The 13685-nt window shown below is 66.4% G+C and overlaps 1 protein-coding gene across 1 annotated transcript; it reads left to right on the top strand.

The window, feature by feature from the left end:
- Positions 1 to 570: 570 nt before the first annotated feature.
- Positions 571 to 13395, top strand: PEAR1 (platelet endothelial aggregation receptor 1; the record flags this gene model as incomplete). Its single annotated transcript, XM_080634886.1, has 23 exons — positions 571 to 672; positions 2238 to 2330; positions 2432 to 2536; positions 2680 to 2780; positions 2861 to 2953; positions 3922 to 4168; positions 4253 to 4367; positions 4441 to 4577; positions 4851 to 5063; positions 6063 to 6237; positions 6985 to 7105; positions 7219 to 7382; positions 7470 to 7572; positions 8270 to 8416; positions 8499 to 8627; positions 8704 to 8832; positions 9880 to 10008; positions 10091 to 10306; positions 10389 to 10495; positions 11478 to 11571; positions 11676 to 11729; positions 12088 to 12261; positions 13178 to 13395. Exons 2-23 carry the CDS (start codon positions 2239 to 2241, stop codon positions 13393 to 13395), a joined length of 3063 nt encoding a protein of 1020 aa, XP_080491012.1. The 5' UTR covers positions 571 to 672; position 2238.
- Between the last annotated feature and the right edge of the window lie 290 nt (positions 13396 to 13685).

Below are 13685 nucleotides of genomic sequence, written 5' to 3'. Positions count from 1 at the left end.
GTCAGAATGCATAAGCAATGTGTAGCTGGGATGCAGGGGTGATGTGTGTCCAGGACGCTGGGATTCTGGGATGCCGTGTGCCCGGGATGCAGGGATGATGTTCTTCGATGGACTGGGATAATGGTCTGGGATACTGCACACCAGATTCTTCCCCACGTTGCCACCAGATGCTGCTGTTAAGCCACAGCAAAGCCCTGCCCGGGGGTCCCGTGCTCATGCCCGTGGGTGCCAGTACCAGGGCGGGAGAAGCCGGGATGGACCCTCACTGGTGCCGTGTTTCCATCCCGCGGTCAGCAGCCATGGGGCGGGCAGGGCTGGACCCACGGACACGGGGGTCACAGGTCCCTACAGAGCCCTCAGGGGACACTGATGGGGGGACATTGATGGGGACACGAGGGGATGCGACCTGACCTGGGTTGGAGCATCCCCACGGCCCCGTCCCCGCCCCAGCGCCGGCAGCTGCTGCTGCTGCTCCCAAACTCGCTGATTTGTGGCCAGAAAAGGGCTTTTAAGGAAAAACCCACCCAGAAGCGCGCGGGGTTTTCATTTTTTTTCCCTTTTCCGCAGTCGTCTCCGCGGCCAAACTCCCAAACTTCCTGACAGCGGCCCCGGCCCTGCCTCCGCTTCCGACGCCGCCAGCGCCAGCCCCACGGCACCGTGGCCTCCGGCCAGGTGAGTGCCACCGTCCCCAGGGCTGGGGTTGGGGGGTGCCGCCGGAGGGGACGGTCCCAGCGCCGTGCCGGGGGCTTGGGAATGCCGCAGGGTCCCAGCGGACAAGGCAAAGGGATGGGGACGGCGGGATGGGGGATGAGGGGACAGCGGGATGACGGTGCTGTGACACCCTGCGGTGGTCCCATGGCTGATCCCAGCCCTGATCCCGACCCTGATCCTGACCTTCGTCCTGGTCCCCCTCACCCAGCCCCATCCCTGTGGGTCCGAAGCCTCCAGAGGAAACTCGTCACCCATCGGGTTGTGCTGGAGGAAGCGCTGGAGCAGAGATAGTGGCTCCGGGGGAGGGCCAGCACCATGTCCCCAGCAAGGACGGGGCAGGGCTGGTGCCCTGGTCCCTGGTTTCTGGAGCCCCTGGGCCCCAGCCCTGCTGCCCGCCCCATGCTGTTCCCTTTGGGTTATGTCACCCCATCACCGGCGGGTGATGCTCCCCATCCCACCCAGGGGTGCTCAGGGGCACCCATGGGGTGGCCGCAGAGCAATGACTCTTTGGGGGAGTCTCTTGCCCCTATGGCGGCCTTGGGAGGGCTCTTCCCCACGACCAGGCCCCCCCAGTGAGGAGCAGATGGGGCCCACCAGCGGGTTTTGATGACTCCTCTCTTTTCCTGCCAGCATCTCCCAGCAGTTCCTGTTGTTTGGAGCAGCGCTGAGGCCCCCCCCATTGCCAGAGCAGGGAATGGGGCCGGCAGCGGGGCCATGGGGAGGGCTGGGGGGGTCTTCCCGGCTCTGCCCCCTCGGGAGGATCCAATTCCTTAGTTAATGAGCAGTTAATTCCTGACCGCTGGGAGCCGAAGGGGAAACTTTCCCATTAAAACAGTTTTCCCACCCAAACCCAACGCCTGCGGGATAAGGGGGGTCACTCGCTCCCTCCATCCCACCGGATGAGCTCCGGGGGTGCCGGGGCAGCACTTTTGGGGTGTCCCCATGGCTGGAGCAGCGTGGAAGCATCCATAAATCCAGCTGTGCCGACCAGGAAACCTCTGTTTCCTTCCCCGGCACCGGGCTCAGCCGCAGCACGCGTGTGCCGGTAAACACGGCCCCGCGGGCTCGGGGTCCCTTCCTTGTCCCCCTTTCCCAGCCCCAAGGCTGGCAGCGATCCCGGAGCCGCCCCGGCAAAGCCGGACCCTCATTGGGTTGAGCAAGGAGCTGCTGGATCCAGGAAACGCAACAGGGAATAAACACGGAACGGGTTGAGCTGGGGCCACGCGGCGCCGTGCCCGGGGCTGGGAGCCGCCATCCATCCCGAATTCCACCCTGGCACCTCGGGTACCCCCCGCACCGGGATACGGTGATGCCAGGATGCAGCGTCGGGAAGCTGGGATGAGGCTGCGTGGGGCCACCCAGCGCGGCCGTGCCTCAGTTTCCCCTTGGCACAGGCCGGGGCTGGGATTGAGGAATGCTGAAGGCAGCTCCATGGGGATGCTGGATCCCGCTCCGGAGCCGGGGGTGGAGGGTGTGGATCGGGAATGCGGCGGGGCAGAGGGTGAAGCCGTGGTCTCTCCGTGCAGGATGGTGCTGCGGGCTGCGGCGCTGGCGCTGCACCTCTGCCTCCTGTCCGCGCTGCGGCCCAGCGACCCCAACGTCTGCAGCTACTGGGAGAGGTAGGACTGGGGGCACTGGGGGTGCTGGGGGGGACGGTGGTGGGGTCCCCCCCCGGGGCCTGCCTTCACCACCCATGACCCCGTGTCCCCCCCAACGGCAGCTTCACTGTGGCGGTGAAGGAGTCCTACACCAAGCCCCACGTCGTGTCCTCCAGCGAGCCCTGCCCCACGGTGATGGGCACCCCCCTGCCCTGCCTGCAGCAGAGGTGGGAGCACCCCCGACCCCCGGCACCTCTCGGGGACTGCAGGGAGGTCCCCATGGCCCATGGGGGGCTGGAGGGGGGCTGCCCCACTGCGGGGTGTCCCAGGGGGCTGTTGTGCGTCCCCGCTGACGGCAGCGGTGCCGCAGGATCGTGCACCGCACCGAGTACCGGCAGACGCTGCGCACCGAGTCCCGCCGGCGCTACCAGTGCTGTCAGGGCTACTACGAGAGCCGGGGGACCTGCGTCCGTGAGTGCGGGAGCGGGGCGGGTTGGGGGGCTCCGGGGGGCCCTGTCCCCGCTCAGCCTCCCCCGGCCGTGTCCCCGCAGCGCGCTGCTCGCAGGAGTGTGTCCATGGGCGCTGCGTGGCTCCGGAGCGGTGCCAGTGCGAGCCCGGCTGGCGCGGAACCGACTGCTCCAGCGGTGCGGGATGAGGACACGGGATGGGGACCGGGGAGGGAGGCATGGGGATGGCGTGGGGACAGGGTGGAGGCGGGGATGGGAGGGAGGGGGGGATGGAGGGAAGGGGGGGATATGGAGGAGGTTGGGAGAGGGATGGAGGGTAGAATAGGGACAGGGAATGGGATGGGGATGGGGATGGAGAAGGATGGCGGTGAAGAATGAGCTGGGAATGGAGAATGGGGTGGGGATGGAGAATGGGATGGGAAGATTGGGATAGGGTAATCATGGGACGGGGATGGAGAATGGGTTAGGAATGGGATGAGGGATGGGATAGAGATGGGACTGGAATGGGGACAGATTGGGATGGGTTATGCATGGTATGGGATGGGGTTGGAGAAGGGGATGGGAATGGGTTTGGATAGGGATGGAGATTTGGATGAACAGAAGATAGGAATGAAGATAGAATAAGGTTGGAGATGGATGGGGGTGGGATTGTGATGGGGATGGGGATGGGGATGAGGATGAGATGGGGTGGAGACAGGACAAGAATGGGATGGGGTGGAATGGAATGGGAAAGAATGAGGTGGGATGGATGGCATGGATGGGAAGGGATGAGGTGGGATGGGGTGGGATGGATGGGATAGGATGGAATGGATGGGATGGAATGGGTTGGGGTGGGATTGATGGGATAGGATGGAATGGATGGGATGGGATGGAATGGGTTGGGATGGGATGGGACGGAATGGAGTGGGTTATAATGGGCTGGGATGGGTTATAATGGGATGGGACGGGTTGGGATGGAGTCGAATGGGATGGAATGGGTTAGAATGGGATGGGATGAGATGGAACGGGTTAGAACGGAATGGGATGGGTTGGGATGGGATGAGATGACACACCAAGGGCTGGATGGGATGGGATGGGACGCGGTGGCACAGGACAGGGCGCAGTGCACTCCAAGGGACGGGCCGGTACCGGCGGTGTCCCCGCAGGCTGTGACGAGCGCTCCTGGGGCCCCGACTGCTCTCAGCGCTGCGACTGCCACCACGGAGCCCCCTGCGACCCCCTGAGCGGCGCCTGCTCCTGCCCCGCCGGCTTCGCGGCCCCGCGCTGCCGCGATCCCTGCCCCAACGGCACCTACGGCCGCGGCTGCCGCCTGCGCTGCGCCTGCCCCCCCAGCGCCGCCTGCGACGCCTCCACCGGCGCCTGCCGCTGCCCCCCGGAGCTCGCCGGGCCCCTGTGAGTGTGCGGGGACCGTGCCCGGAGCCCCCCACCCCGCACCCCCGCCGGGGGGGTCCCGCTCATCCCTCTCCCCCCCCGCAGCTGCGAGGTGCCGTGCCCCGAGGGGACCCCCTGCGACACCCCCTGCCCCTGCCAGAACGGGGGCCTCTGCCACCCCCCCGGCACCAGCGCCTGCGTCTGCCCGCACGGATGGATGGTAGGGGCGCAGCGAGCCCGCAAGGCGCCGTGGCCGCCTCGGTGTCCCCGCTGACCCCCGTGCTCCTGCGCAGGGGGAGATCTGCTCCGTGCCGTGCCCCCCTGGGCGCTTCGGGCCCGGCTGCCAGGGCGAGTGTCACTGCCACAACGGGGGACACTGTGAGCCCAAGGGGGGGCAGTGCCAGTGTGCCCCCGGCTTCACCGGAGAGCAGTGAGCAGGGAGGGGGGGACATGGGATGGGGCACAGAGGGACCGGGTGCTTTGGGATGGGGGCACGTGGGGACGGGAGCACCGGGGAAAGATGGAGATGGGATGGGGGTGCTCAGGGAGGTGGCACATGGGGAGGGGGCGCTCGGGGACAGGGGCACAAGGGGAAGGATGGAGATGGGGGTGCACGGGGAGGGGTCACACGGGGACGGAGCCGCCGGGCCCCGCCGCTGCCGGTGCCCGGTCCCGGTGCAGGCCCTCCCCCACCCCACTGCAGGTGCCGGGAGCGGTGCCCGGTGGGGCGCTACGGGCCGGGCTGCCGGGAGCGCTGCGACTGCGCCAACGGCGGCCGCTGCTTCCACGTGGACGGCGGCTGCTTGTGCGAGGCCGGGTTCCAGGGCAGCCGCTGCGAGGAGCGGCGCTGCCTGCCCGGGCTCTACGGGCTCCACTGCGAGAGCCGCTGCCTCTGCCACCCGCAGCACAGCCAGAGGTGGGACCAGTAACCCCCACCCCATCCACATCCATCCCATCCACCCCATCCACCCCACATCCACCCACATCCACCCCATCCACCCCACATCCACCCCACATCCACCCACATCCATCCCATCCACCCCACATCCATCCCATCCACCCCACATCCATCCCATCCACCCCACATCCACCCACATCCACCCCACATACACCCACATCCACCCACATCCATCCCATCCACCCCACATCCACCCACATCCACCCCACATACACCCCATCCACCCCACATACACCCACATCCACCCACATCCATCCCATCCACCCCACATCCACCCACATCCACCCACATCCACCCACATCCACCCCACATCCACCCACATCCACCCCACATCCACCCCACATCCACCCCCATCCACCCCACGTCCACCCACATCCATCCCATCCACCCCACATCCACCCAACATCCACCCCACATCCACCCCACATCCATCCACATCCACCCCCATCCACCCCCATCCACCCCACATCCATCCCACATCCACCCACATCCACCCCCATCCACCCCCATCCACCCCACATCCACCCCACATCCACCCACATCCACCCACATCCACCCCACATCCACCCACATCCAACCCTGCCATCCGCAGCCAGAGGCGGGACCACATCCACCCCATGCGCCCCCAACCAACCCATCTGATCTATCCCCCCGACATTCCACTCTGCTATCCCTGTCCCACCAGGCCACCCCCGTCCCACCCTGTCACTTCCATCCCACCCTTTCCACACCGCATCCCACCCTGCATCCCTATCCCACCCTACCGTATCCATCCCACCCTGCACCCCCATCCCACCCGCCCCACTCTGCCACCCCAGGATGCCGGTGACCACACAGACCTTTACCCCCCCACGGCAACGTCTTTGTGCCCCCCCCCATTTGCAAGCCCTTTCCCTGCTCCCCCAATGGCCCATACTGGGAGCACCGGGGGTGCTGAACCTGTCCCCCCCCCCCCAGCTGCCACCCGCTGCTGGGGGAATGCGTCTGCAGCCCCGGCTGGGCCGGGCTCTTCTGCAACGAGAGCTGCCCCCAGGGCTCCTTCGGCGCCGGCTGCCTCCAGCCCTGCCTCTGCCTCCACGGGGGGGTCTGCGACGGGGCCACCGGGATCTGCCACTGCCCCCCCGGCTACACGGTGCGGGGACACGGGGAGTGGCGGGGGTCTGAGCATCCCTATGGGGGCAGTGGGGGTCTGGGCATCCCTATGGGGGCAGTGGGGGTCTGGGTATCCCTATGGGGGCAGTGGGTGTCTGGGCATCCCTATGGGGACAGTGGGAGTCTGAGCATCCCTATGGGGACAGTGGGGGTCTGGGTATCCCTATGGGGACAGTGGGAGTCTGAGCATCCCTATGGGGACAGTGGGGGTCTGAGCATCCCTATGGGGACAGTGGGGGTCTCAGCACCCCTATGGGGACAGTGGGGGTCTGAGCACCCCTATGGGGACAGTGGGGGTCTGGGTATCCCTAGGGGGACAGTGGGAGTCTGAGCATCCCTATGGGGACAGTCGGGGTCTGGTGCTCCTGGGGGGGAAAGTGAGGTCTGGGTTGGAAACTGGGGGTCTGGGTGGTCCTACGGGTGGGGGGCAGTGGGGGTCCGGGTGTTCTGGGGTGGAAAGGGGGGGTCTGGCTGGTTCTAGGTAAGACCGAGGCTCTGGGAGGTTCGGGGGGGCCTGGGCATGGTGAAGGCTGGGCTGGGGCTCCTTCTACCTCGGGGGGGGCAGTTTTGGGGTTTGGGCATCCCTGGGGGGATCCAGGCAGCCCTGGGCATGACGATTGTGTCCCATGGGAGACGGGGTTGGGACAGGGGGCTCCGAACCCCCCCAGCCCTGGGGAAGGGGGGGTCCCGGCTGTGCTGAGGCCCTCGTGTGTGTCCCCCCCCATAGGATGAGCACTGCTCCTCCCTGTGCCCCCCCGACACCTTTGGCACCAACTGCTCGGGGCGCTGCTCCTGCCAGCACGCGCTGGCCTGCTCCCCCCTCGACGGCTCCTGCCTCTGCAAGGAAGGTGGGTGCAGGCGGGGGGGTCCCCATGCAGCCATGGGAAGGGTTGGGTTAAAGGGACCCTAAAGCTCATCTAAAGCCCTCCCCCCACCCAATCCCACTGCGCCCTCACCCCAGGCTGGCACGGCCCCGACTGCTCGACCCCGTGTCCCGCCGGCTCATGGGGCCCCGGCTGCAACCGGAGCTGTGACTGTGCCCATGGGGCCGGCTGTGACCCCCAGAGCGGGGCTTGCCGCTGCCCGCCGGGCTGGCAGAGCCCCCGCTGCCTGCAGCCCTGCCCGGTGAGTGCCGCAGCCCTGCCCGCGCCGCCGCCACCGGGGCTCGATGCCCCCCCCCCCGGCACTGACCCCCCCCCTTCTGCACCCCAGAACGGGACGTTCGGGGCGGGCTGTGGGGAGCGCTGCGACTGCGCCAACGCCGATGGATGCGAGCCCGTGACCGGGGAGTGCCGCTGCCTGCCCGGCTGGACAGGTAATGGGGGCACCGCGGGCATGGGGGCACCCCCTGGGCCCTCAGCGCTCATGGAACCATGGAACGGGCTGGGGTGGAAGGGAGCTGAAAGCTCAGCTAAAGCCACGGGCAGGGACCCCTTCCACTGAAGCAGGATGCTCCAAGCCCCTGTGTCCAACCTGGCCTTGAGCACTGCCAGGGATGGGGCAGCCACAGCTTCTCCATTCAACCCATTCCAGTGTCCCACCACCCTCACTGGGAAGAACTTCCCAATATCCAACCTAAATCCCGCCTGTTCCAGTCTGAACCCATCACCCCTTGTCCTATCGCTCCAGTCCCTGATGAAGGTCCCCCTCCAGCATCCTTGCAGCCCCCTTCAGACCCTGGGAGCTGCTCTGAGCTCTCCACGCAGCTTCTCTTCTCCAGGCTGAGCAGCCCCAATGTTCCCAGCCTGGCTCCTATGGGAGCTGCTCCAGCCCCTGCTCATCCTCGTGGCCTCCTCTGCCCTTGCTCCAACAGCTCCATGTCCTTATGCTGAGGACCCCAGAGCTGCACCCAGTGCTGCAGGGGGGTCTCGCAGAGCACAGCAGAGCAGAGCAGAGCAGAGCAGAGGGGCAGGATCCCCTCCCTGCCCTGCTGCTCCCCTCCTGTTGATGCCGCCCAGCACAGGGGGGTTCTGGCCCCCAGCGCACAGAGCAGCCTTTCCCCCCTCCCGCAGGCTCCCAGTGCAAGCAGAGCTGTCCCCAGGGCTTCTGGGGCCGCGGCTGCCTCTCGCCCTGCTCCTGCCGCAACGGAGCCGCTTGTTCACCCCACGACGGCTCCTGCACCTGCGCCCCGGGCTTCCGCGGCCCCTCCTGCCAGCGCCGTGAGTTCCCTCCCCCCCCCGGCCCCCCCAAACATCGCCCCCCGTGGCCCCCATCGCGGTGCTAAGGAGCCGCTGCCAGCAGCCTGCCCGCCCGGCCGCTACGGGAAGCGCTGCGCCCTGAGCTGCTCCTGCGCCAACGGCTCCTCCTGCCTGCCCACCAACGGCTCCTGCCTCTGCGCCCCGGGCTTCCGCGGGCCCCGCTGCGCCCAGCGTGAGTCGGGGGGCTCGGGGTGGGGGGCGCGGAGCGGGGCTGAGCCCGTTGACCCCATCGCTTGCTCCACCCGCAGCCTGCGCCCCCGGGTCGTGGGGCGCTGCCTGCACCCAGCCCTGCCTGTGCCGTCACGGGGGCTCCTGTCACCCCCCCGACGGGACCTGCCTCTGCCCGCCCGGGTGGACCGGGCCGCTCTGCGGGGAAGGTAGGGCCCGCATGGAGCCCCCCCGCCGTGGGTCTGCGCTCCCGAGGGATGGGGGGCACGGGAGGAGCTGCCCCGGGCCGTGAGGGTGAGCCCTGCCCCACTCCTTCCTGGGCACTATGGACCTGTATGAGCCCAGGCACGGCGGGGCTGTATGGGCCTAGCAGGGAGCTGTATGTCCCAGTATGGAATTAGATGGCCCCAGGCACTGTGGGGCTGTATTGTTCCAGTATGGAGCTAGGTGATCCCAGGCAGTATGGAGCCATACTGTCCCACTATGGAGCTAGATGGCCCCGGGCACTGTGGGGTTGTATTGTCCCAGTATGGAGCTAGGTGATCCCAGGAAGTATGGAGCCATATTTTCCCAGCATGGATCTGTATGGTCACAGGCAGTATGGAGCTATATGGGCCCACTATAGAGCTATATGGGCTCAGGAACTATTGGGCTGCATTGTTGCAGTACGAAGCTATACAGTGCTGGGCACTATGGGGCTTTATGGTCCCAGTATGGAGCTATATTGTCCCTGTATGGAGCTATACAGTGCTGGGCACTCTGGGCTGTATGGTCCAGTATGGAGCTATATGGAGCTATACAGTCCTAGGCACTATGGGGCTGTATGTCCTGCTATGGAGCTAGATGGAGCTATACAGTCCTGGGCACTATGGGGCTGTATGTCCTGCTATGGAGCTAGATGGTCCCAGGGAGTTTGGAGCTATATGGTCCCTCTATGGAAACATACAGCCCTGAGCAGCATGGGGCTCTGTGGTCCCAGTATGGATCTGTATGCCCCCATAAGGGGCTGGATAGTCCTGGTATGGGGCTGTATCATCCCAGTATGGAGCTGTATGTCCCAGTATGGAGCTGTATGTCACAGTATGGAGCTGTATGTCACAGTATGGAGCTGTATGATCCTGGTATGGAGCTGCATGTCCCAGTACGTAGCTGTATGTCCCATTATGGAGCTGTATGGTCCCAGTATGGCACCGTATGCCCCCAAGCAGCCTGTATCTGCCTGTCTCTGTCTCCATCTCTGTCCCCCCCCTCCCCAGCCTGCCCCCCCGGCACCTTTGGGCTACAGTGCTCACAGCTCTGCCGCTGTCCCCACAATGCCACGTGCCACCCGGCCAGCGGGACGTGTCCCTGCGCCCCTGGCACGACCGGGACCCACTGCGGTGACGGTGAGTGGGTGCAGCACTGGGGACCCCCCCAGGGCCCCTATGCCACCCTATGGACACCCTGTGCCATGTCCTCTCCCCATAGGGACCCCCGAGCAGCCCTACACCATTGTGCCAGCCCCCCCAGCAGCCTACAGCTCGCTGGCGGTGGTGCTCAGCCTGGTGGCCCTGGCGGCACTGCTGGTGGCCATGGTGGCTGCGGGGCTGTGGTGCCGGCACCGGCGGAAGGGGAAGGGGAGCCGGCACCTTGCTGTGGCCTATACAGCAGGACAGACGGACACCTCGGACTACATGGTGCCAGGTGATGGTGGTGGTGGTGGGGACGCCGCCATGGGGGCAATGGGGACACCACCGTGGTGGCCACACTGATGCCTGCCCCGCAGATGTGCCCCCAAGCCACCATGCGCACTACTACTGCAACCCCAGCTACCACACACTGTCCCAGTGCCCGCTGCCAGCTCCTGGTGTCCCGGACACAGCCAGCATCAAGGTACGGCACCGCGGCACCAATGCACCAGGGTGCTGGATGTGCACCGCGCTGGAGTAGCACAGTGCTGCACGGTGAACCATGGTTTTGCACAGGGCACCGGTGCTGGGCACTGCACCAGGGTGTTGTTGCACGGGGCACTGTGATGGTGTTGTATGGGGCACCATGGTGCAGCACACTGGTGTATGGTGAGCCATGGGGTTGCATGGTGCTCCACGGTGGAGTGCACGGGGGTGCTGGAGGGTGCACTGTGGTGTACAGGGCTCCACGGTGCTGTTGAAGCCTCATGTTTATCCCATCCCACCCCATCCCACCCCATCCCACCCCATCCCATCCCATCCCACCCCACCCCATCCCACCCCATCCCACCCCATCCCACCCCATCCCACCCCATCCCACCCCACCCCATCCCACCCCATCCCACCCCATCCCACCCCACCCCATCCCACCCCATCCCACCCCATCCCAACCCATCCCATCCCTCCCCATCCCACCCCATCCCATCTCATTCCCATACCATCCCATCCCACCCCACCCCATCCCCATCTCATTCCCATCCCATCCCATCCCCATCCCATCCCCATTCCACACATCCCATCCCATCCCACCCCATCCCATCCCACCCCATCCCATCCCCATCCCATCCCGTCCCTTCCCACCCCATCCCACCCCATCCCATCCCATCCCATCCCACCCCATCCCACCCCATCCCATCCCATCCCACCCCATCCTATTCCATCCCACCCCATCCCATCCCATCCCACCCCACCCCATCCCATCCCATCCCCATCCCGTCCCGTCCCTTCCCACCCCATCCCACCCCATCCCATCCCATCCCACCCCATCCCATCTCACCACATCCCATCCTATCCCATCCCACCCCATCCCATCCCACCCCACCCCATCCCACCCCATCCCATCCCATCCCACCCCATCCCACCCCATCCCATCCCATCCCATCCCATCCCTTCCCGTCCCGCCGCAGGTCCCCGGCTCGCAGCTCCCGGCGCCTGCGGATGGAGCCGGCAGCACCACGCTTCCCCCCGGCTGGAAGCCCCGCGGCGCCTCGGGCAGCAGCGGTAACGGGGGGACAACGGGAGCGCTCCCGGCTCACACCCACCGGGAAGGGGCGGGGATGGGCGGGGATGGAGCGGGGGGGGACCCCAAACCTGCCCCTTTGCAGGGGGGCAGCTGGACCGGAGCTACAGCTGCAGCTGCAGCCTGGGGAAGTATGAAGGTAAAGGAACGGGATGGCGTGGGAGAGGGTGTCTGGGATGGGGTGGCATGGGATGGGGTGGGGTGCGATGGGGTGGGATGGGATGGGAAAGGGTGACTGGGATGGGATGGGGTGGGGTGGGGTGGGATGGGATGGGGTGGGGTGGGATGGGATGGGGTGGGGTGGGGCGGGATGGGGCGGGGCGGGATGAGGTGGGATGGGGCGGGGTTGGGTGGGGTGGGATGGGGTGGGATGGGATGGGATGGGAAAAGGATGGGGAAGAGATTAGGAGAGGGCGGGAATGGGATTGGGCTGGGACTCTCCTGACGCAGCTGCTCCCTGTCCCCCCCATGGGGACCCCCCAACTCCTCCCCCTCAGAGCCCCCCCCGGAGGGTCTGGGGGGCAGCGGCAGCTCCCTGGGCAGCGAGAGCCCCTACGCCACCATCCGGGAGCCCCCCCTGGCGCCCGAGGGCAGCTACATGGAGATGAGGCCCCCGGTGCGCAGGGAGATGTCCTACGCCGAGATCCGGCCCCTCGAGGAGCAGCCCCACGGTGTGATACGGGCATGGGGGGGGGACACGGACACTGGGGGGGACACAGACACTGGGGGTACATGGATACGGGGGACACACACACGGACACTGGGGGGACACAGACACTGGGGGTACATGGATACTGGGGGGGGACACACGGGCAGTGGGGGGACACAGACACTGGGGGTACATGGATACTGGGGGGGGACACACGGGCAGTGGGGGGACACAGACACTGGGGGTACATGGATACTGGGGGGGGACACACGGGCAGTGGGGGGACACAGACACTGGGGGTACATGGATACTGGGGGGGGACACACGGGCAGTGGGGGGACACAGACACTGGGGGTACATGGATACTGGGGGGGGACACACGGGCAGTGGGGGGACACAGACACTGGGGGTACATGGATACTGGGGGGGGACACACGGGCAGTGGGGGGACACAGACACTGGGGGTACATGGATACTGGGGGGGACACACGGGCAGTGGGGGGACACAGACACTGGGGGTACATGGATACGGGGGGGGACACACGGACATCGGGGGGACACAGACACTGGGGGTACATGGATACGGGGGGGGACACACGGACATCGGGGGGACACAGACACTGGGGGTACATGGATACGGGGGGGGACACACGGACATCGGGGGGACACAGACATTGGGGGTACATGGATACTGGGGGGGACACACGGACATCGGGGGGACACAGACACTGGGGGTACATGGATACTGGGGGGACACACGGGCAGTGGGGGGACACAGACACTGGGGGTACATGGATACTGGGGGGGGACACACGGGCAGTGGGGGGACACAGACACTGGGGGTACATGGATACTGGGGGGACACACGGGCAGTGGGGGGACACGTGGCACCAAGGAGGGGACACAAACCCACTTGTGACCTGCTCTTGTCCCCGCAGAGAGCTGCCGGGAGGAGCGGGACCTTGTGCCCCCCGCGCCCCCCCCGAGCCATTACGACTCCCCCAAGAACAGCCACATCCCCATTCACTACGATGTGCCCCCCACCCGACACCCACCGTCACCGCCTGCACCGCGAGGACCTGGGGGGCACCGGGGGGGCACCGGGGACACGGCGCTGACCCGGACCCCCAGCTCCGGGGGTGCCAGTGCTGAATAAAGGGGTGTCGGTGCGAGCGGGGGCTGGCTGTGGAATGGGGGGGCTCTGCTGGGGCACCCACGGGTGGGACAGGGATGGGCTCCGGGCCAGTAATGGACCAGTAAGGACCCGGGGTGGGGCTAATGATGACCCCAGTAAAGACCCAGTAATGAGACCAGGAAAGGCCCAGTAATGGGGTAATGAGCGGAGCACTAGGGGCCCAGTGGTGTCCCAATGACGACCCCAGTAAACACCCAGTAATGGGACCAGTAATGGGAGAAGAAATGGATCAGTAAGGGCCCAGTGGTGGC

Source organism: Psittacula echo, assembly GCF_963264785.1.
Source record: "Psittacula echo genome assembly, chromosome: 26".
NCBI lineage: Eukaryota > Metazoa > Chordata > Aves > Psittaciformes > Psittacidae > Psittacula > Psittacula echo.
This window is presented reverse-complemented; position numbering and strand designations above follow the sequence as displayed.